The 24,434-nt window shown below is 40.6% G+C and overlaps 1 protein-coding gene across 8 annotated transcripts in view; it reads left to right on the forward strand.

The window, feature by feature from the left end:
• The window catches only part of RBMS1 (RNA binding motif single stranded interacting protein 1), a 205,847-nt gene that overhangs the window by 66,933 nt on the left and 114,480 nt on the right, over positions 1 to 24,434 (forward strand). For 2 of the 8 annotated variants that reach the window (XM_036023400.1, XM_036023401.1), the window contains exon 1: positions 11,224 to 11,650. The exons of the other annotated variants lie outside the window; for them this stretch is intronic. In XM_036023400.1, coding sequence (XP_035879293.1) covers positions 11,582 to 11,650 — 69 coding nt within the window. In that variant the 5' untranslated portion in view covers positions 11,224 to 11,581. Of the gene's footprint in view, positions 1 to 11,223; positions 11,651 to 24,434 lie in introns of those variants that run through there. 8 annotated transcript variants of the gene reach the window in all.

Genomic DNA, 24,434 nt, shown 5'->3' on the forward strand with positions numbered 1-24,434 from the left:
ATAGAGAAAAGATCTGGAAAAAGAATAGTCCCCAGGAACCATAGAAATGCTGCTAATTTAGAAATAGTGCAGTTTCACTGTCGAGTGTAGAAATTGGCCGAATTCTGTTTAATCACTTCATAGCATTCATAGGATTCATAGCATTTTCTAATAACGGAGTCACTGTTAATCTTTGTACTATCCAGACTATAGTCTCATATCTAAACTTTAAAAATTTTTTTAGATAACATGGACAAAAGAGTAAAATGGGCAGATTAAGTAATTATTTAAAAGAAAACATACCAAGCTACGTTGTCGCTTTGTTAAGTGTTGGAGCACCGAGAATCAACTGGCTTTGGTTTTTGGAATCCTCAAAGTCAGCCTCACAGATCTTCTAGTACACTGATGTCATTGCAAAATACACGAATCGTGGACGTTTTCACACATCACTAAATTAGAAAGAACAGCTTCAGTGATTATCAACAATTTGCCCATTCTATTTACTGATAGAATTTTTAAAAATGTTATATAATAAAATGAAACAAATTACATGATTTTCAATTACAGGAGTTTGTACACCTACTAAAAATTCTGTGGTGAACATCAAAAACAAATTATCATTTTTTAAGTTATGATTTTAGAGAGAAGAAGGGAGACAGAAAGAAACATCAATTTGTTGTTCCACTTATTTATGCATTCATTGGTTAAATCTTGTATGTGCCCTGATGGGGGATCAAACCTGCAACCTTGGCCTATGAGGATGGTGCTCTAACCAACTGAGCTACCCAGACAGGGTAAATTATGATATTTTTTTAAGTAAAGGGAAGGGCAGATTTAGAAACAAAGAAAAAAACAATTTCTATGGCAATTGGCAATATTTATAGCCAGATACACCTAACGATGTCCATGATAAATAGTTTAAATGAATACTGAGACTTCTTAAAAGAGCCCCTAAAATAGAATAGGTTTTTAAATCACTCAAGAGGTCATGCATTACAGAGCCTGGAATGATATTCTTTAATACTGAAGAAGTTTGGTTGATAAATTATAATTTACAATTCATCATTAAATTAACATCTCTAAGTTGGAAACTTATTTTATGAAACAATATCTATTTGAGTAGGACTTTCATACATTTTGAAAATACTGTTTATTCCTTCAGTTATACATCCATTGAACCAATATTTGGATGCCTGATATGTGCCAGGCCCTGAGTTAAGGACTTGGGTTCTGTTAATGGTTTGATGTGTTAATAATTCCTATAATTTTCCTTGTGAAATCAATTACACTTTTATTTTACAGCAAAGAGAAACATTACAGATAAATGAAATTCAAATATAATCTTCAAGCTCCAGTTTGACCATCCTACAGTCAGCTAATAAATTGACCAGTTTATTCTACTTTTTCACATCAGCTTTATCTCAGCACCAGCAGGGAGATGACTAAAAGGGAAGTTACACAAGGAAGAGGGAGGAAGTGGAAGGGGACTAGTCATTCCTGATCAAGTATGAAATATCAGAAACTCATATCTAACAGCCACTGCGTCCAGTGTGAACAATTTACATGTTTTCTATACCTGGCTCATCTTACATGCTCTGTTCCTGCTTTGGGTTCACTTTGTGGTGTCATATCAAATTCATGGATTGTGATAACCATTTTAGATATATGTGCTTTTATCTGACTTATCTGATTGATGTAAAAGTTACTTTTCCTGTCTGAAGCCCCAGAAAGACTGAGAACTGGCACTGCACATCGTGCCAAAAAGTGGGAGTCTGTAAGACTCACAGGTCGGGGCTGGTGCTGTGTGCCAGAATGACAGCGGTAACTGATCTTTTGAGTGTGTGTCCATGTGCATGCATGTGTGTGACTGAAACTTGCTGAAGAAGTAACAGTCTAGGATGAATGTTATCAAGTTATATTTGCAACTGACAACTTTAAAACACCAATAACAAGAAGTGTGGAGTGGAGAAGTTGGATAAATATCTACAGATTTACACTTATCTCCCTTCAACCTTTTTATTAGATGAATACATTGTGTATCTGAAACACTGTGGGTATAATGTGTAGTGATTGTGGGCGGGGGTGCGGGGGTGGAGAGGATGGAAGCAGACAGCTCAGCTTGTTCCTCAGTGAGGGATGCCTTTGTGAGATCAGGGGGAAGTGTCTCATTCTAACTCACAGAGACGGTGCACCCCAGTTGTTAAGACACTGTCAGATCTCCTTGAAAAAACTGAGTGTGTGAGGCATTTACTTGTAACCACTTAGTAGCTCTTTGTTCTTCAGAAGGGTAAAAATGAAGGTTTGAAAAAACATTTCTCGAGCTGAAGCTATGAATAAGAAGAACATGTGTGTGCATTTGCATGCATGTGTTCATGTACCCGGATGTCATACTGCACAGGTTCTAAGAGTTACCTTTTTCACACTTCAATATCTCGGAAATCAGGATGCATCTTGTAACTTACAGTGCTGTATAATTACTATTGTGCACTTTTTCAAATGTTAACATCTCGGTAATTGTTAGGTATCTTATAATCAGTAGCATCTTACATTTCATGGCATACAGTTTTATATCCAAATATTTATAGGAGACTGATTTCAGAGAGACAAATAGGACAATTGCCTTTCCCCAAAAAAGTAAAGCAAGATTTATTCTGACAGTAATAGCTGAGGTCAAGAGAAACCACTTGATCATGGAATCACGTTTACTTATGTCACGTACAAATAGAAAATGCAACATTGATTACAACCCCTGTTATGATCTCAAGTGATCTAAAGATTAGGATGCAAATTCACCATGTTTAATATAATCTGTAAAGTGTAGTCTTGAAGCTTGATCACTCCATAGCTTACATTCAGCTTTTTGTAGCTTCAGATGATCATCGTTTTTAAAAAGAGGGTGAAAATGATCATTTCTGCCATTTGTGTCTATGTGGATATGAAAGGTAGCTTCTTCATTCATTCATGCCTCCAGCAAACCCTACTATGTGTAGAACAACAGGTTAAATAACTCATTAGAGGTTTACAGACTGTATAAATATTTACAAGATTGTTAAGCCTCAGAATCAGACTCTGCCCTCATTTTTCAGGATGGGGCAGTGTAGAAGCACTGTACTATTACAGAAGAGAGACTGTCGTCCTGGGGTAAGACTGTGGTGGGCAGGCTGAGATTTGGAGACCATTTAACAAAGAACTTTCTCAGCGATATATGGTGACATATGGCTAAATATGGATAGATGGGATGAATTTATTACTGGTGAAGGTGTCCACAAAGAAATAGTATAGTAGCGTTCATTCCATTATTGAAGTATTTTGACCTAGGACAAGTTGCTTAACCTGCCTTATTAGGCTATCTTACCTATTCCGAAAAAGGTGAGAATGCCTGTCCTGCTTCCTTTGTTGAGACTTAATGAGACAATGTATAATAGAGCATTTTGTAAATTATAATATTTTATACATTCATTCTGCTTCTATGTGTTAATATATGTACACACATAAAACATTTAAAAATATATTTTCTAAATAGAAAATACTTTTTTCTGAATAGACATATATTCTGAAAAATGGCTTTAGAAATTATCTTCTTCATCTTGGCACCTTCTCCAACTTTAAACAGTTTAACAGGATTTAATGCTTAATAATCCTTTAGTTGAGACATCGTCTCACTTGCCACTAGATCAAATACCAGACTGGGAGGTGAAGGGAGGGTGCTGTTGGGAGGGCCTGTGTGGAGTGTTGTCAGCGTTCTGGGAGTGTGCTGTGTGGTTTGGAATTGGGAATTGCTGATGTCATGATCAGTCACATTGCCATGACAACATCAGAACTTCCTCGTTCGCCTTGTCTTCGCTCGGGGAGTATCAGTTTGCCACCGGTCTGTCATCAGTCTGCCGCATGTGTTAAGTATATTAGATAACCCAGAAGTAGTCATTCTTAAAGACACGTCGTGTGGGGAATTTTTGTAAGCTCCTTGCGTAGCCCATTTCAGAACTCTTAACCAAATATTCTGATGTTGAAAAGTTTGCCTTCGTACATATTCAACTGAACAGAAACTTATTTCTAATTCTGTATTTTCTTGTTTGAACTTTTGTAATTCAGTAGAGAATGAAAAGCTTTTCAGCATCCCCACTGATGCTTACTTAAAGGATGTCATTAATTATTCTGTGATTCTTCTCTTTAGGTGAAATAGACCTAATTTAATGGTAAGTGTGGCAACTGAAGAGACAGAGAACTGTGGCCATTTTTTCCTTTCTTCTTCTGGGTTTTGAATGCTTTAAAACCTGTCATGCTATGGATCCTAGGTTTCCGATAGACATTGCTAATGTCCCTCAGGCATTTAGTAATGTCTTTATGATAACCTCTGGTCATTCTGAGCTTAAGTGAGGGCTTTGTTTGCCTCAGGTACAGTTATTCACCCTGTATTGTCTGAGTTGTCATTTCAACAGTTATTCTTACTCATGGAAAGGAGATGATTATTGTAGGTTTGATTTTTGTTTTTCGTGTCGAGATTTTTTTTTTTTGGCTCTCGCTTTCTACAAATGCTGTTGATTTCCTAGGTCATGTAGCAAGAGGTGGATATGATTAGCTATTTCCACAGTACATCAGCCCTTCCCTTCCTCACCCCAGTACTAACCCTTTATCCATAGTTTGCTCAGTCAGTAGGTGATTATGCTACTCCCATCTCTTTAGGTAAGCTATAATTGAAAAAATTACCTAATAATATCTTTATATTTTGTAGGCTTTACTATAACTCATGGAAAATTTATTGAGTTATCTTTATGTATTCTGATAGTAAGCACTTTTTAATTATTTATTTATTTATTCATTTTTTAACAAAAGCTTTTTATTTATTTTTATTTTTTTTCTAGGTCTCATCCCAAAGAATCTGATTTAATTGGTTTAAGCACTTGTTTTTTTATAGACTTGCTATTGGAATGGAGAATAACAGCTCAGACACTAGATGGGCACAACCGAGGAATGCGGAGGATTGAGACATCCCTCCCTGGTTGACTCTCCTTTCTTTTGTTATAGAATCTGATCTACAAATACAGATTCAGTGTAGTATGAACCAAACCAAAACAAATAGCTTGAATTTTAATTCATATAGCCTCTGCCCCCTCCATGTTGTTTGTTTGGAAAGAATAAAAACCTGTGTACATATTTCTACACAAAAACAGAAAGGAAATTGAACTTATACAGAACCCTTTTGCCGGGAAGTTGAACAAGCATTGGATTTTATTAACCGTTCTGCATGAGCAGAATTTATGAACAGATTATATCCAAAAGAACGTGAGTGTAAGTTATTTGTTTCAAATTTGGAGTATGGTTTACCACAGAGAGGAATGTCTTAAATGGTGATTTGGACATCAATCGACCTGTAAACACCTATGAATTAAATAATGAAGCTGATTACTAACATGGTCTCCCATTATTTTTTGAGGGAAAATGTGTTTTCAGTTCCAGTTCAGGATTCAGGAAATAGCTTTCACTTATCACTGTCCTGGCTTCTAGAAGATTGTTTTTCTGCCTCCCTCCCAACTCTATCCCACCAGCAACCCCAGAATATAAAACTGGTTAAAAGAGAGGTTACACCTCAGCAACTCTCAGTTAAATGAGATTAGGAGCTAATTTGGGCCAGAATATATACTGTACTATCACTATAGACTCTAATATTAGAAAATTTGCCTTTATATTCAACTGAATGGAAATTCTATGTAATTTTATATCCTTTTTAAGTGACTTGCCCAAGGTCACATAGATTGTAATTGATCAAGCTAAGATGCACACCCAGGGTTGGGCTCTGAAGTTTTCCCCAGTGAGGCTTGGATTTGATCTACAGGCAATAGTAATAATTATTATCACTAGCATTATTAAAGGCAGGGGACTTTGGAGTTGAGATCCCTGAGTTCAAACCTCAGCTTTGTTATATATTGAATTTATATGGCCTTGGGAAAGTTACTTAAATGTCTGAGTCTCAGTTTTCTCTTCAGTAAAATGCGATAATCATTCTTTTCTCATTGGGTGTGTGGTGCATGTGTGTGCATGTTAGGGGGAGGGTGTGCTGAAAAAGTGCCTGGAATATAGTAGTTACTCAATAAATGATAGCTGTTATGTATTAGTTCATGCAGAGAAACACAGTAGAGTAAAGCTTGTTTCTTCTTTTTTGTTCATCAGGATAGATTTAGGAAACACCAGAATATTGTTTCTGGTAAAACTCATCAGTATATGTCCATGTTTATGTTTTCTTATATACCTTCTAGGATTATAGCTACAAAGCTATAGTTTTATTATAGTGGTTTCATTTTATGTGTGTCTAGGGAGACTTTAAGTCTACAGTAAGAATCATAAATTTTTTAAAAAGCAAAATAGTAAGTAACAAAATATTTCTGCTACTTTAGAAATAGGGTATTTTATCAACTCTATTTTGTACCAGGAAAGAACTGAAATTTAAAGAATCTGCTGGTCTCATGTTCATTTTCATTCTCTCTCTCTCTTCTGCTATGTACCAGAGGCTTTGTGAGCAATAGAGACTCTAAATAATTTTTTTTAGTGTAAACTGCTTAAGCTGACCAATAATATGTGGTTATATTTTGTTCATTAAAGATTGTAATTTGAAATAACGTTGGATGAACCTTAACGCCTTTAATGCCTGTTAATGCCTTTCTGTTTTCAACGTGACCCAAATAAAAAAGGTGCCTGAAGTGCATTAGCAGTGACAGAGGGATAGGACCTGCTAAAGGTCTGTGCATCTGCTGATAGAGGTGTTCTGCTCTTATCTCCCTGGACATCTTCTCCGCCTCCATTTTGTTTTTTCTTTTTTCCAAGCTTAGCTTTCCCGTCATCCTTGCTTTTTAATTTCATTCGAAGTCTTCTCTACAGGGCTCGGTAATGTGTGTGTTGAAATAGGGTGGGGGGAGGCGTCTTTTATGTAGCTTTTCACCCTTCACTCCACTCTAGGAGTACAGCGATTAGCTATGACTTCGATAGTGATCACCCCAAATCTACATCCTCTCATCCCCCCCGCCCCGTCTCGAGTTCTGTTTTCTGGCTGTCTGCACAGTGCTTCTCTCTGAATGCCCCTCAAACAAAACATTTGTACAGCTGAGCTTCCCACGCCCATGTTACATATCCTGTATTGATCGCTCCCTCCTGTGGACTCTGTAGCACATAATTGTCTAGACCACTTGGCTGGCACTTATCACTTAATGCCTTGCATTATTAGTGTACAGCAGCTCGGGTGCTGCAGGGGTTACAAGGACTCACATGGGAATTAGAGCATTATTTATAAGGCTTTTTGGAGACGCAGAATTACAGAATTGAAGGCACACAGGACAAAGTCTTTTTAACCCTAGATAGGTCTAGATTTTAATGCTTGCTACTTACTAGCTGTATGGGTAAGTCAGTCAGTCAGTCTTACTTTTTTTTCCTGTCATCTGTAAATAGAGTCCAATAACCCTTCAATCCTTATAGGGTTATTGTGAAAGTGAAATGAGATGTGAAAGATTTATAAATGAAAGTTTCATTTTTCAAATTGTTTCTATGGGACGAATGTCTTCTGCATTCAGATTCTCGAATTCCAGTTACACAAAGGCTTCTTAAGTTGCAGGTCTCATCCCTAAAAGATTGCAGGCTTCTGCAGGTACTGATGGCTCCAATTTTGTTATCCTCATCCGTCTACTCCCCCTCACAAAGTGTTCCCGTTCATACAGATATGACCCTAGTCCAACATGTAACTCTGTTAAAGGAAATGGACAAAAAGGAAGAGGAAAACTCCAGTGCACCTAGGCAATTAAAAAAAAGTTTGCAGACTGGGTTTTTTTTTGTAACCTCTTAAAGTTAAATCTATGGTATAACTGCATTAAAAAACATATTCATGTGGTCATTAAACAGGTATCGGAAGACAGCCTCCCCTTACCTAAATTTGTTCTTTTTAGTTTTCAGGTCCAGCTACACCCTTGCTTCTGCTCTTTGATGGTCAGCCAAACTTACTGAATACGCATCAGTTATTTACACAGTACACCCACTTAAATCTACAAACCACCCTGTAAAACCTTGAGAAACAGTAGTAACAGCACTTGTGTTGGTGTATTGTATAGATACTTAAGACAATCTGTGTGGAGTGTTGGACTCAGAGAGGTGAACTAACTTGCCCGAACCATGTGGATAGGAAGTGGGAAGATGAAATATGGAGCTAGATTTGTCAGGCTATTTTAACTTTGTTCCTTAGATTACAAAGCCCACATTCACTTAAGTTATCTGAAGAAGGGGAGAGGGCACTAAGTATACACTCATTGTAAGTCTCAAGAGCAAAAGCAGCTGCAGGGACTCTGGCTCCCTCCATCATCGAGTGGCGAAGAGCTCACGCTGCTGGCATCTGCTTTACTCTCTGCTTGCTGCCAGTCAGCTTCCTGTTTACTCATAGTTTCTGCTTCCTCATAACCTTGGCTAGCTTATGGTTTTGGCTTTTTGTGACCTCAACTCTACCTTCCACCATCCTTGCTATTTCTGCCCCTTTCCTAACTGATGCAGCTCTCGGAGTTTTCTGAATCAAATTCCCTGGGGTGAGAATCTGATTGGCTCTGCTCCTTTTTCAATCCCAGGCATGTCATAGGTCACTGGCTCATCTGGGGATTGGCTGCCTTGGGTCAGATCCCTACATCTTTACCCATCTGCTGAGTTGGGAGAAGTGGATGATGTAGGACCGCCCAGCATCTAAGTCTCAGTGTCCCTTTCAGAAGGATTAGCATGTACAGGATAACTTGCAGTTTCTCTACAGTGTTTCCTTATGTTGTCTGTCTGAAAGCCTATTTGTTTCAAAGGTCAAGAACCCTTCCCAGATGAATCTCACCAGGATCTATCCCTGTAATTACTTACAACAAAGCACTTGTGGATATCTATAATTGATTATATATATATATATATATATATATATATATATACACACATGGTTTCATATTTCTTTTATTTCTCTTAATGTTGGAATTATTTGAGCTTTTGTGACTTCATTACTTTTTATAGTCTTTGAAGGTAGAAACTCTATCTTCTCCGTTCTTTGTAATGAGTATAGCACCTACCTAAGTCTGGAGCTGGTAAACGTTGTTGTTGTTTTTAAAGATATATATTTGTGTTCTCTCCTATTATGTCATTCACTATTATAGAACATGACATTTTGTTGCTAGATACCTTTTTATTCCCAAAATAAAGTCCTTTAAATATTATTTTAATATTAGTAGTATAATTTATTATCTACTATAATTCTTTTCATATTCTGCTTTAAAATTTATTATCACTTACAATCTTACCTTGTAAAACTGTTGGAGGATACCAAATCAAGTCTTAGCAGTCTAGAATAGCATCATATCCAAAAATCATGACCTTAGAGCACAGCCATAGAAAAATTAATCTACGCTGTTCTTTTGTGGTTTCGGTTGTGGCTTCCCAAGAGACCAGCCATGACAACTGAAGTTGTACATGGATTTTTCCCCAAAGAGGACAAGTCTGATCTGTGGGGATCTGGGGCAATCTCTCAGGAAAATGCACCTATAAGTTGAACAGTTCTGCCTAAAGCCTTGTATTTTATACTTGTGGTTGATAACTCGCTATAAAGGGTCCTGGTGAGAAGAAATAGCAAAGGGGTAGCCAAAACAATTGTAAATGCATGGAGTAACAGGAAATAGTTCTAGCATATATATATACTGAATGTTAGTTGGGCTGTGTTTATTAAATCACTTTAAAGGGCAGTTAGGTTTCTGCAAATTTTAGCAAGTTAACTGGACCATCATGTGTCTAGTATTGTGCCCAGAATAAGATTTTCTTTTTTTTTTTGTTGTGTCTTTTTTAATGAAAAGAATTAGGAATTATATGCATATTTCGTGCATATGGTTGTTTTTTGATTAAGTGAGACTGACTAGTTCTCACCACTCTCGCCTGAGAATATGAGCAGCACCTTGGAGTGTGGGAGTGAGGTGGCCCCATAAGTCACCAGCAGGATATCTAGGATGAATATTTGTCAGTTTCTTGCTCTTGAACAAATTCTTGAATGGCCACAGCTTTGCTAGAAGGCTTGATTTCCACCGGGGACACTATGTTTCCCTTCAGGCAGATAGTTGAGTGCCTTCACTTCTTAGTCTAGTTAGGATTTTTCATTATCAGGGAAGATGGCCGTTTCCAGGAAGGTATAGAGTCCAGATTCCAAGGAAGAACTCTAACAATACTTATGCGGTGATATAACTCTGTAATTCTAAAGTTGAACAGGCCAACTTGAAAGATATCAAGCCTGCCCTAATCGCCTATCCAGAGAAGGTGGGCTCTGTCTGTGGGGCTTGCTGTAGAGGCCTTCTGGATTGTACACCTTCTAGGCTTGATGCATTACACGCAAAGGCGATCCAGAGAAATGGCATCTCGAGCTGCCTGAGATCGTTTCAACCGGGAAACAAAGGAAACTACCTGCTCCCTTTGTCCCTTTTTTTGCAGAGCTTCTGTGTCCCTTCAATAGTACTCATTCGCGTAGCATCTAATAATTAACACGTAGAAGGGCTACACTGTTCCACTCTTCTGGAAGGCTTACCAAACCGTTGATCTTTAAATGGTTTTCATCCGTTGATATTGTCACCTTGAAGGTAAACTTGCAAACTCGAGCATAGTCATGAAGTACGGAACTTTATCGTGCGCATTTGCGGTGAGGGTGTGGGGAGTGGGGACCTGTTTTCCTCGCTAACATTTTAGCGGGAACGGGGATTGGCAGAGGTTTGTCGGAGGGTTGGTTTGTTCCTTGAAGCAGGAGTGATTGTCCGCACCTTTTCTGGGAGAGTGGAGGGGGAGAAGGGGTGGGGGGGGGGGTAGTTTGGAAGGATGAAAGAACAGAGAGGAGACCTGGGACCAGTTCGCTTCCGACTCAGGTGTCCGAGGAATCCCCGAAACGATGCCCTTAAAAGGGGCTTAGAGCAGGGGTGCAGAGCCGCGCTGGTGCTCAGGCAAAGACAAGAAGGGGGAAAAAAGAAAAGAGGGGGGTGGCTACTCCAAGGAATGTGCGGCATGCGGGGAGCCAGACCCAACCATTGCACTACAGCGGGGGCGCCGGCGGCTCCCCGGGCCGTGCAGCCCTAGCCTCCGCCCAGAGCCCGGGAGGGAGTGCGCGGGGGCCGGCTATCCAGCGGGGCTGCGGGCGCGGCGCCCAGCCGGAGGGCGGGGAGGCGCGGGTGGGCCTGGGCGCGGCGCGGGGCGGTGCGCCGCCGCCGCCTCCCCGCCCCCGGCCGGCGCGCTCTCAGGGCGGTGGTTGAGGCCACGGTAGGTGGGGACGCGGCAGCGCTGCTCCTCCGCTGCCACCGGGAGAGACCGCGGCGCCGCCAGCTCCGCGCGCGAACTCCCGTCCATGGCACTCGGGGCGGCGGGCGTCCAAGCTGTCCGACTCTCTCCCGCGCCGCACTTTTAGGCGAGTCCCGAGGTCGAGGGCGGAGGAGAAGTCCGCCAGGAGCTGCAGCCCCCGCCAGCCACCGCCTCGCGGCGAAAGGGAGTTCCCAGAGCGGCCGCGGCCCCGCGGGCCACCCCCCCCCCCGCCTCCTGTGCGCCTCCCCCTCCCGGCGAGGCTGCCCCGCGCCCGCCCGTCGCGATGATCTTCCCCAGCAGCAGCGGCAACCCCGGGGGCAGCAGCAACTGCAGGACTCCCTACCGCAAGCAGGTGAGGCGGCGGCGGGGATGCCGCGCGCAGGCCGGCGGCCCGCTTTACAAAGGGCGGTAGCGCTCGGCCGGACGCCGCTCTGCTCCTCGGAGGGACCCGGCTGGGCGGTGACCTTGTTTCCGAGGGAGGCGGCTCGGGCCGGTGACCTTAGCTGGGGAGATGCCGTCGCCAGGGGCGGCTGGGCTAGAGGACAGGGGAGGAAGGGGCAGGGGCTGAGAGGCGGCGGGATCTGGAGCGCACCGGGCCAGGGGGCTTCGCTCGGCTCTGCAACAAGTTTCGTTTTTGTTTATGTTTTTGCTTTTCGGAAACCTTTGTGTGTAGAAGAGTACGATAATCGGTCGTAACATGGATTTGCAAAGATCTTCACTTGGAACCTCAAAGAAGCTGCCCGATTCGTAGGGAAACCCGGAAGACGTGTGTGTGTGTGTGTGTGTGTGTGTGTTCGCGCGCGGCCCCCCTCCCATGTATATTTTAAATGGAGGGGAAAAAAAGAAAAAGAAACAGGAACTTGTACTGTCACTTTCTTAAGGTTTTCAGTTTTCAGAAGCACAGGGAAATCCTGTGACATCTTAGTTGCAGAGATAGTTGGATAAGCCTGAGTCATACACATGCCTTTTATTTTAATACCATTTCATACATTTTTTAACAGATTGAACTCCAAAGGCACTCTAGTGGTTAGATCAGAATCCCCTGCCGGGAAAAGGAGTGGAGCTAGGAGCTTATAGTTATGGCCTTTTGTTTTGTTTTTCATCTTTGTTTTTAAAAGAAGGGAACTGAAGCCATGTTGTGATAAATCTCACAGAGCCTTTCAGCGGCAGCAACAACAAAACCTAGCTTTAAATTATGTAAAAAATGTGCAGGTCTGTTGAGAAAAGGTTAAACTGATTTAGAGGTCACTGGCACGATGCTTCTTGAGAAAACAAAAACATGATTGCAGGTATTTTTCTTCCATAACAATTCTCTTGTCTACATCCTTAGCCACTGAGACAAATGAATTAAGTTATTATCCCAGTAATGACAGAAGTGAACTGAATCTCTCCATGCAGACCATGGCTCTGTTCAGATCATGACAGAAGACAGTGATGCCAGGTGGCTTTCCCAAAGGTGTTCGCAGTGTTATTGATTGTTTAGTCCTTTTTGTTCTCAAAGTCATTTTTGGGGGATGGGTTATGTCCTAGCATAAGTATGTCTGAAAGGAGGTGTAATTTTGTCAAACAGGGACAGTGTCAAAAAGTCTTGTTTTCTGCTCTTTGGTTCTTTTACTTGGTAGTTTTCCCTAAAAAGGCACCAAACACATCATGTCTGTACCCCCACTGTACAGTCAGTGGAACTTTTACCTAGCTTAAGAAAAGCCCTCTCCTTTAATTAAAAAAAAAAATCTTCATTTGTGATCTGGCTGAAGTATATGCTAAAATTGTCAAGATTCAGAAACAGGCATCTCTAAAACTTCATGTGGCCTCATTTTAAAGAAATGCCCTCGGGTCCAGCACACTCACATCAGCTTCATAAATGAAGCCAATTTACAATAAATATTCTTATCCTGAACACTCCTCCCCCACCCACCTCACTCTACCTGAAAAGAAGGCTAATTATGTAAAGGCCTTGTGTATTCATTTATTTGTTGTCAAACCCCGGCAGGGTGTCAGCTCTGAAATGGGGAAAGAGCTCTGAGGGCGAGGCCTTTTGCTGTGAGGGGCTGGAGGTTTTGTGTGTGGAGGGGGCAGCCTGCTGGTCTGGAGCACGCTGATAAGATGCTCTTCTTTTCACGGGGCTCTCCTTAGATGCAGAGACTAAAAGGGCTGACTGAATCAGAAAAACAAACAGACTTTCTTTTTTCTATAGGCAAAGAAAGAAATGAATGTGTAGGCATTATACAGACACAAGACCCGGGGTACCAGTGGTATTTGAGTCAAAGGTTTCTTTTGTTAGTATTTAGCCATTCACTGGGAAAGCACACTTCCAGCGCAGGGACCTGGTTACCATGAGTGACTTTGTGATCTCATCCTGGCTGAGTCTAAATGGGAAGTCTAATTAGTGCTTTTTTATAAAGTTTTGTGATGTTCAACTTGCATCTTTCACTTCATACTAGTTTGTTTGTTTGTTTTGATGAAGGAATAGCTAACTTTTAGGAATATAAGGCAGTTTAATTTTGATCTTGAAATATAAAATCAGCTGTTAGAGCTGATTACAGATCATTAGCCTGGGGGTGAGTGGAGTTGAATGTGAGGAATACTTAAAAATTACCTTTGGAAAGAAGTGAGTCAGTATCATTTATACACACACACACACATATATGATAGTAGTAGCTAACCATCTTTGAGCATTTAACCTTACTGCCTGGTAGTTACTGGTCTACATGCTTCTGGTGGATTAACTCATTTAGTCATCTTGATAGTCCAATAATAGTAATATTTCCCTTTTATAGTTAAGAAAACTGAGGCATTAATTAAGTAATTTGCCCAATTTGTGCAATCCAAGTAGTACCAAGTCAGGATGTAGACCCAGATGGTCAGGCTCTTAAAACAACCACTCTGCACCTTAACAGAAATTCATCCAGAGCCCATCTACATTACTGCCCTTGGCCCTTCTAGTCTCAGAAGTCCAGTTTAGAGGCTCCTACCATCCTCTTTCACAGGGGGGTGGGCAGAGGCTGTGAGGTTGGAGGTGAAGGGTGAGGTAAATGAGTGATGATATGGATGGCGGGTTTGTGATATTTGGAAGCAGCATTGAAATCATGATATTGCACCACCGAATGATTGTACAATTTCTTCTTAAAATTTTATATTTCATATGTATAGGAGTCAGCCAGTTTCAGTTAAAGCAGAGGTGGGTGGTGCTCTTTCCCTTCCTGCCCCACGTAGTGTGTATCGAGGGCATCCAGGAGCACTGATCTCTGGCATCATCTAGGATAAACAGGATTTTCCTGCATCACGGGCCTCAGAGCACATTAGAAATACACCTGCTTGTCTCAGGTCAAAAGTGAGAGGCTTTTAGTGGAGTGATAACCCAGTAAGCAATATCTAGACAAAGATTGCTGGTTTAGGTCTTAGTGGAGAAATGTCCTATTATTATTGCCCATGACATTCAGATATATGATGATATTTCTTAAGCAGATCCAGTCTGATTATATGAAAACAGCACGCCACAGCCAAAGCAAAGCCATTTACCAGGGCTTTCATAGTTGTGAATATATTTTAGTGTGTTTTAGAAGAAAAAGTGGTTTATGCTGAAAAGCTTTTAAATACAGAAAATGAACGGGAAGTGCTTTCTGGAGGTAGTTTACTCAGTTGTGTTGTATACTTTGGTTTTTGCCAATCATGGCGTGTAGCAAGCCCCTTTTGGCTAAGTACTGTGCTCTGGTGGTATACCCATGGGGTTTTGAGGTAGAGGAGTGAATGCACGAATTTTCATGGATGTGTACATATCTCTTGTTCTTTACAAGTTCTTGCCAACTAATAGCTGTACTTGTTAAATATTGTTAACTTTGATGCGTGAAGTTCTTATCTCCCTACTGTGCAGCTTTCTTGAAGATTGCAGGGTGTAGCTTCACGTGAAGAATTCAACAGTGATTCAGTGGAAGAGGACAGTGTACAAAGCTGTTGATTAATTCTCCTCAAGCAGTTTCTGTTCCTGGCAATTTGTGTGCAGTAGATAGGGTTTCGTTAAAGTTTGAAGATTAAAGTTGTGCGTAGAAATATTTAAATGAACACTGTCTGAACTAGTCCAATTTGTTACTTTTTTAAAGAAGGTAAACATTAGTGGAAATTAGCAGAAAATTAAATTGGTGTGCATAAGTAAGGCCTTGTCCTGTTTTTGTAGGCTATCTGGGTGTGCTTTGTGATCTAATTTATGAGCCAAGGTAACTCTGTGTTTAAATCTGTGTCCATGGCCATTTGAAAGGTAAAGAATTCTTCAGCAGTGGTAACCCAGTCGTTCTGCTAGGCACCCCTTTTGGCATCTCACTAGTACATTCCCATACTTCACTTCAGGTTTTGATCACATTTCTCCACTTTGTTCTTTCCTTCCTTTCGGTAGTCTCATATATTTTAATACTTTTCAAACCCTTTCTTGATAGTGGGGGAAGAGTCTGTCTTGTCCAAGTTCCTGAGAATTTTTACCCAAAGCACTCTGCCAATAAATAAATATTTAAAGATATATATGATATTCCCCTCACAACCTCAGTTGTATTTAATCTTCATAACATCCATAAAAAGTAGAGAAAGATCAGGAATTTTGAGTCAGTGAATTTAAATATCTTAGTTGCTGAAAGCTGGTCTCTGGAGTCAAGGGCTCTGTTTGCTACCAGGAAAAAGAGAAAGAAGCTCAGTGAAGAACAGCTGTAGCCCTACTCACTGCACTTCCCTTTCCTTGGCCTCCTGAAGACATGTGACATACAGAGCAGCCCAGGTTTCAGCTTTGGGGATTGTAGCTCTGATTTGTTAATGTTTTTGTTTCATAAAGGCCTTTGCTCTCGAGTTGTCAGATAACATACAGGAAGCCAGTTTAAATTGAATTTCAGATAAACAAATACTGTTTTAGTATTAATGTCTCAAATATTGCATGATACTCTGTGTGTGTGTATGTGTATGCATGCATTTATACATACACATACACACACACACACACTAAAATCTAGCAGCCCTACTCTGGGGAATGCAATTAACTTTTTAAAAACTAATTATAAAACATCATAATTATCAACCACATTATTTCTACTTTCACTTAAAAGTTTGCCTCTTTGCATATTTCTTGAGCCCTGTTAATAATGCAAATTTTCACATTTTAAGTTCCTCAAGCATCACTCAATCTAACTAAAAGACACCCTGGTTTAAGTTCTGGCTCTCTCACGTGCATGCTTTTTCAGTTGGTCTGGCTAAGCCTCAGCTTCTGTTCAGTAAAGGTGATAGGGCCCGTTCCACAGGGTTGTTGTTGTTAATCCCTCTAAGGTGTTATGATTATTAATGTCCCCACAGAGCAGACAGCAGCGGGTGGTCCTGGGAGGCTGTGTGTTCCTGGGAGAACTTGACACAGCCTCTACAAATGGGCTTTGTTTAGAAAGTGGTGGCAGCCTCCAAAAGGGTAAGGACCTGGAACTTGAAAATAGTATCAACCACATTTGAACAAAAGAAGTATAAAAGTGAATCCCATTATATTTTAAAACAGCTGTTTTCTGTATTATGCTTGTAGCAGAGTTTGCCCTTTCTTTGGAGAAAGTGAAGCCCTTCCTATATTTATCTTATACTGATCTATGATTGGAGAAGGATAAAAAGAGCATTGCTCGTTCTTTTTTTTTTTTTTTGAGCATCGCCCACTCTTATTGCTGAAAAATGCTACCTTTTAATTTGCTTAAAAGTGGACAAATTTGATTATTAGTATATGTATGATGACTTCCTGAATTCTTTTCTCTGTCTTGTTTGTATATTTGGTTTTCAAAGAATGCCATCTTGGCATTACTCAAAAAAATAAACATTTTTTTTTGTCCTTGGATATGTGTGGGTGTTTGTTTTTAAACTCACATCTGTGGAGAATGCTTTGTTTAATACATTCTAAAAGCTCGGTAAATTTTAAAATAGGATAGACATACTGTAAGGAAGGAAGCAAGCTTTTCCTGGAGTTAGGAAGAGGTAAAAAAAATAAAATGGAGCAAACCAAATTCTGCATTAAAATAATGAATCACTGTAGCTGTTGTTATTTAACACTTATTAAATGGCAGCAGCAACAACAAAACTTGTTACACAAAGTAGGGCCCTAACTTTATTCATTTAAACAAAATGAGTTTCACAACAATGTGTAATGTTGTGAAGCTAGGGATGGTTGTACTATTTGTACTTGTTAATTGTAAGCACAGTACAATCCCAAAATATATTAAAAATAGATTGGAAGAAAATATGCCAAAATTTTAACAGGTTTTTTCCTCTGTTGGTAGAAGGAATCATTAGTGACTTATTTTCGTGATTCTTTACATTTTTCCCCACCTTCTACTGCCCCTTGCTTCACACATTGAACATACACTGCTTTAGTTGTCAAGAAAAAGTTAGGGAAAAAGAAATCTAGAAAATTTTGTTATTTTGATGTCTAAAAGTTGTGCTGAAAACCCACGGGATTCATGACATGGAGAATTCCAGCACATGGCATGTACAGGTGATACTCATTTCTGTGCCTGAGCTTTGAGGTGTGCCCTTGTTCTCCTCTTACGCGTTTCTTTTCTCATTTTTACTGCAAACTCCTAAACAACCTTTTCTGGAAATCACCTGTTTTTGATAGTTTCTACATTGATGAGCTTAGTATTTTTTATTTTATATGTGCATTAAACAGGCTCGTGCTTTCTTTAAAAAGCATTTTTAGAACATCAGTTTATCTGTGTGAGTCAATGAGGGGCAAGTGTAGCTATATATATGAAATTCTTGATTACTTTTTAGGAAAGTAGCTATTCTAAATATTGAGGAATTACCACTATTGTTTCTGTTTTCTTTTGACTTAATAGCTTCATTTAAATGCAGCTGTTTTGTGGATAAATTTCTCCACATTTAATTTCTGTATTAAATGGGAAAAAATAGAGACTGTTCCATTACTGAGGTCAGAATCTTTTGGATCTGTTTTATTGTGAATTCTCAAGATTGTCTTCATCATATAGTTACTTTTTAGTTTTAACTTTTTGAAAGGGCAAGTGCCGTGGGAGGTGTGGCTTTTTTACCGGCCTCTCTATAATGCAACAGTGAAGCTTTCTGTAAGAAACACACGGTACAGATAATGTCAGCACTTTGCAAGCTGTTGTTACTTTGTAACCCAGGGGGATTTTCTGCACATCAGGGGAGTTTTAGGTGTGCACCGAAGAGGCTGCAAGACTTCAGTGAAAGGAGAGAGCACTGAGGGAGGAAGAGGGAAGAGTTGGCGGGGAGAGGTGCTGAGTGAAATAAAGAAAAGGAGAGCAATGTTGCCTTGTTCTTCGTTAGTTGATGCATCACGTTAAGAAATCTGTAAAAGTCTCACTGTTCTGGTGCTGTGTAGGATGGGTGCAAATATGTCTCTTCATTGTTTTGTATTTCAGATTCTTACATCCCCTTTTTAATCTTTACACCATTCCAGTCATCTAGAACAGGGGTGCCAAACTCGTTTTCACCGGGGGCCACATCCGCCTCGAAGTTGACGTCAAAGGGCGGAATGTAATTTCAACTCCTTAACAGTTAAGGAGTAGCTACATTTATACAGTTCTAAAATTATTTTGGCCCTTTGAAGGTGACAGTGAGGCTGATGTGGCCCCTGGTGAAAATGAATTTGATACCCCTGACCTAGAAGATCCTCCCAGTTCTGTTCTAAGACGAGATCTCTGCCTCTCCACCTCAGGGAACTGCCTAAAAAATCACCCTTTGGGAATACCGCTTATGATCTACAGCGCCCTACTAGTCAGATATTCCAGAAACAACTTGGTCTCTCCCTTCTGTTTTATAAGTCAGGTACATCAGGGGAGTGGCTAAATTCTTTTGTTTAACTGAAAGTTTAACATATTTAGAAGCATTGTTAAATAATTATTGAGTGTGTAACGGAAGTTAAGTGGTTTTTGGAGCAGACATCTGCTGTAGGAAGTACACTGATGGCGTGCAGGGATACACAGTTGCTGGCCACAGGCCAGGCAGGCCAGGAAAACCAGTCAGCGAGCTGTTAGAGCAGCTGTGAGATGGTGAGGACCCAAAAGAAGACAATTAAGTTGTGGACATGAGAAATAAGCAAATTTTGTAGACATTTCGTCTATAAAGGCCCCTAAGCCCTGGTTGGGGAGCTCAGTTGGTTAGAGCGACATCCTAATATCAAGGTGCGGTTTGATCCCTGGTCAGGGCACATACAAAATGAACCAATAAATGCATGAATAAGTAGAACAGCAGATCTGTGTTTCCTGCCCCTACTCCTTTCCTCCCTCCCTTCTTCTCTCTAAAATCAGTAAATAAAAAGTATTATTTTAAAAGCCCCTAAAATTGTGTATGAAATGTTACATGTATTAGCTCCTTCTGTGGGAGAGGTTCAGAGCACTCATCAGTTTGCCAAAAGGATCTGTGTACTCTAAAGATTTGATGACTGCCTGTGAAAGGAGAGGGAGAAGGAGGACTTAAGAGATGATGCCAAAATTTCTAACTCAGCAGCCAGGATCGTTGGTTGCATCATGGAAGGTGACATTTCCTGCAGAAGGAACATTACAGCAAAGGTCTGAACATAGAAAACATGGGCTTTATTACAGGGGAATAGTGACTAATTCTGGTTAGCTGGACTGTATGGTAAAGGTTGGGCAGGAGGGATAGGGTCAGGCTTGCTACAATGAATGAGAAGAGAGCCTGAGTTTAGAAGGTGAATGAGTCCACAATTGAAATAAAGCCATAAAATGGAGTAGTAGCAGCGTGACTGTTTAGAAGAAGTGGACTCAAAAAAGTATTATACAGTGAGAATTAAGATCTGGTTGGTGACTGGCTGGATGGGGAGGGGATGGTCTTGGCAAGAGCGTCGAGGTTTCTCGTCTTACATGGTTGGGAAAATGAAAAGTTACTGTACACCTCTGAGCTCTGATGAGGAAGAGCCCAGCTATTGTCTTAAAAGGACTTATAATTTTTTTAGGCATTAAAAGAAACAGGAGGGGGTTGTGTTTGCTAAATGCTGAATTCTGATCCTTGGCTCCACACATGAGGGATGCAGAAGGCCCTTCTGTGTCTGTGTCAGTCTTATGAGGGAGAATTGTTCAGCCTGAAATGCTACTAGCGCCCACAGTGTGAACCTCTTTAAGAAGTGCTGGGTCCAGGAGATGGTTGTAAACATTTTTTTATTGCTCCTTTGGGATTTCCTTAAATTCATTGTAGAGACTGTGCCACCTGAGAGCCTGACTTTTCCTCTCCGGCCTGATTCCTCACATTCTTTGGAGTGGAGCCCTTCAGCAGCCAGTCTTTTTCTGGGTTGTGCACATCATCTGTAACTACAGTTGTCTGTAACCTCCATAATATAACAAGTGTATTGGTTATGTTAAAAGATCTCTCACTTCAACAAGAGTATGGAAGGGGGCCAGGTAGGATGGTGAAGGTGTCGGCAAATTCATCCTACTACAAAAAAAAAAAATTGGTTTCTGAGGAAAGTGATGAGCTTGGTTTGGCCATTTTAATTTGGCCACATGAATCACACCTTGCCACACCCCCGCTTCCATCCCAGGCGGAAATTGTGATCAAACAGTTAATAGCATGAAACTGAAGCTCTGGGCCAGAAGCTCAGAACCTTCTCAAATGTACTAGGTGGATCACTGAGAGTAGATTAAAGCGTTTCAGGAGGGAATGTGTCTAGAAGAGTTCAGGCAGACCTAGGGGTACACAGATTTGGTAGAGGATGAGCCTTTGGCAAAGGAGGGGAAAGGAATGGCAAAATATTGGGAGAATCCAGAGAGCATCACAGAAACCCAAGAACAGCTTCAAGATGGTCAGCTCTGTTAAATGTTTCCCTGAAATAAAAGAAGGCAAAGGCCGAGTAAAAAAGCTGTTTGAAATACAGTAGTTCCCCCACCCCCAATCCACAGTTTTAACCTCAGTCCAAAATTTTTAAGTGAAAAATTCCAGAAGTAAACAATTCAAAGGTTTCCAATTGCTTGCTGTTCTGAGCTGCATGATGCAACGCTGCACCCTCTCTCTGCATCCCGCCCTGGCTGAGAATCATCCAAGTGTCTGTCCAGTGCGCGCCCATTCTGTATACACTCCCTGCCCGTTAATCACTCAGTAGCCCCCTCAGTTGTCAGCTTTGCTGTCTTGATATCACAGTGATTATGTTTAAATAACTCTTGTGTTACTTAATAATGCCCCCAAAGAGCAAAAATAGATTCCAGTACACCAAAGAGAAGCTGTAAGATGCTTGCTATGTATCATCAGAAGGCCAGGAAGTAGCCTAACGCTGTGTCACAGTGCCGACATCACTCAACCTCACTTCCTCTCACTGCATAGGCCCTGCATCATCTCACAGCATCACGAAGTACAGCACAATAAAATATTTTGAGAGAGACCGCACTCATAACTTTTTACATTATAATATTATAATTTTATCATTGTTCTGTTTCATTACTTGTTAATTTCTTACTGTGCTTATTAATAGGTAAACTTTATTATAGGTGTGTATGGATAAGAAAACCACCATATGTATAGGGTGTGTATTATCCATAGTTTCGAGCATCCACCTGTGGTCTTGGAATGTATCCCCTGTGAATAAGGGACAGGGGCTAATGTATTCATTGGGAGGTCTTGAAAGCCTTTAAAAGAGAGGTTTCATAGAGCAGTGTGTGGGTAGTGGGGCAAGGAAGGGGGCTGGGGACAAGGGTTGTAGAAAGCACAGTCCAAAGGGCTTTAAGGAGTGAATGAGTGAAGAGCGGGTGTCTTTTGAAAAATCAGGAATCAGCAAGGAAAGAGAGTTCCCTCAGACAGCCTTGAGGCCAGATTATTTTAGTATCTTACTATGGTTGTAGGTAGACCAAGATAATAGAAAACTGAGGGAATAGTTGGAATTAGGTTTTTTGTTTTTTGTTGTTGTTGTTTTTTAAAGAAAAAATGAAAAGGATTTGAGGGAGTTTCCTGTCAGTGATACAAGAAGGAGGAGATTGGGTATGCTAGGTATGTGGTATGTCAAGGAAGAGGAAGACCTGTGAAACTCAACCTTGAAAAGCTACCGTTTCAGTAAAGAGGCTAGGTCATTTGTTAAGATTTTTTTTTTAACGAAAAAAAGAAAATGGGATTCTAGGCTTGAAGAGTGTGACAAAAGATTTGGAATAATGGCCCTTGAGAATTTGGTAACCATTCAAGTAGAGGTTGTAGGAGGGTTCTGCTGTGTAGGCCCCTGGTCTGAGAGTAGGCAAGATATTTTGACCTTTTTTCCAGCAATAAAGCTAGGGAAAGAACCTGGGTAATGGCCTCCTGTTGTGTTTGGCGTCAGTAAGGTGAATAGGTGTGAAAATTGAAAGATTGTCATGCAGGTTAAGGGAACAGGTGAAATGTAGAGAGAGAAGGAACTTTGAGAACAGGGAGGAACACTGGGTTCTGATAAGAGAAAAAGAAAAGTCTCTGGGAGTGAGGGGGGCGGGGGATCCGAGGGGAAATGCCATCGTCCAGATCTTGAAGGCAAAGTAGTTCCAGAATCTTACCTTGCAGTTGTTGAGAGGATTAAATGAGATCATGCACATGTGTCCGTCTGACATGTCTAAGTGCTCTAGTGGTTACATTCGTTAGGATGTAGCTCTTGTATAATTTATACCTCCTTATAACTACTGTTACATTATTTGTGTAAATAAAATCATATTTCAGACTTTAACCAACTATGAACCACAAACCAAAATAAAATATTATTTTTTAAAAAATGAACCACAGGCCTAAGTTTTAAAATATACCTTCAAACTATTTCAAACCATCTTAACTTGCTTTTAAAGAAAAAAAAGTGAATCTTTTCTAATTATTTCTCCTCATCCAACTTGTAAGCTCTTTGAAAGAAGGGGGCTGATAATTACTGAGCACTCTGTATAGACCAGAGATAGGTCTGGGTACCTTTACTTCCATTCTCTCTCTTTTACAACACTTCTGTGAGGTGTTTCCTCTGTTCTCTGATTCATAGGTCCGGACAGTTCAAGTTGTTTATCCCAAATCCTGGAGCAAATGGGCCAGAATTGCCACCCAACCTCTAAGGCCAGCAAGAATGATCTCATAAAATTGCTTTTGAAGAAAAAAAAGGTGGACATGGGTGTTGATCTCAGCTTCCTCATTTACTAGTTTCATACTGTGAACACAGTTCTTAAACTTTCTGGGCCTTAATGTCCGCAGTGGCAAAACTAGATGCAATAGTTACTTAATGTTGCTGAGATGCTTAGATGAGTCCTGTGTCATATGTGGCAGCACTTAACACATTACCTGGCACAGGTGCTCCGTCTGCATCCCTCCTTTATTGGGGTGTCACCTAAGAAGTCAGTTCACACAAGAGGATCTTGGAGGATGGGCCAAGGAAAGCCTGGAGTGATGAGAGTGGTGGGAGACTGCGATCCTTCCGTTCAGTGGCAGAAAGTACTCTGTGATGAGAGAGATCTGAAAGGGAAGCTCAGGTATTACCATTGGTGAAATGGAAATGACTCTGCCATCCTGGAGTGGAGGAGCAGTGAGTTAGTGTGAGACCCAGTGCTTTGCGACACGGAGACACTGGAGAGGTGTCGTCACAGTTCCTGAAGTGGATGCCTGAGACCCTTGGGTGAGCATCTGCTCCTTTCAGGCGTCTGATTTTAAATTTGTGGAGTTTATTGTTGATAGTTCCTTTCCCCAAATTGTGTTCACTAAGATACTTGGCTTTTATTAAATGTTGAAAGTGTTCCAGGAATTAAAAATATTCAGTGTTCAAAGAAACTTGGGAAACACCACATACTATGTGCTGTTGTTTTAGAGAGCAACAGTAGAAAATTAGCAGTAAAAATCTGAGAAGTCTGCAGTAAAAACATTTGTCTAACTTTGTGTATTTCATTGTTTCCTAGAATTATTTGCTTAGGAACCATTTAGACCTAGAATATTTACTAAATGTCTTCTATCGAACAATTTGGGAGAGACTTATTTAAAGGGGCCTTTTTGCATTTTAGAGTTTGAGGGGACCTTAGAGATTTGTTATTCCATCCCCTTTAATTAAGGGATTTAAAACCCAGAGACATTGAATGATCTGTCCAAAATCTCACAGCTTGAAAAGCCTGAGTCTTCTAACTTGCAGGGCTCCACCACCCTACTGGAAATCTCGGTGCTTCCGAGTGTGGCAC

The sequence above is a fragment of the Phyllostomus discolor genome, chromosome 4 (assembly GCF_004126475.2).
Source record: "Phyllostomus discolor isolate MPI-MPIP mPhyDis1 chromosome 4, mPhyDis1.pri.v3, whole genome shotgun sequence".
Taxonomy (NCBI): Eukaryota; Metazoa; Chordata; class Mammalia; order Chiroptera; family Phyllostomidae; genus Phyllostomus; species Phyllostomus discolor.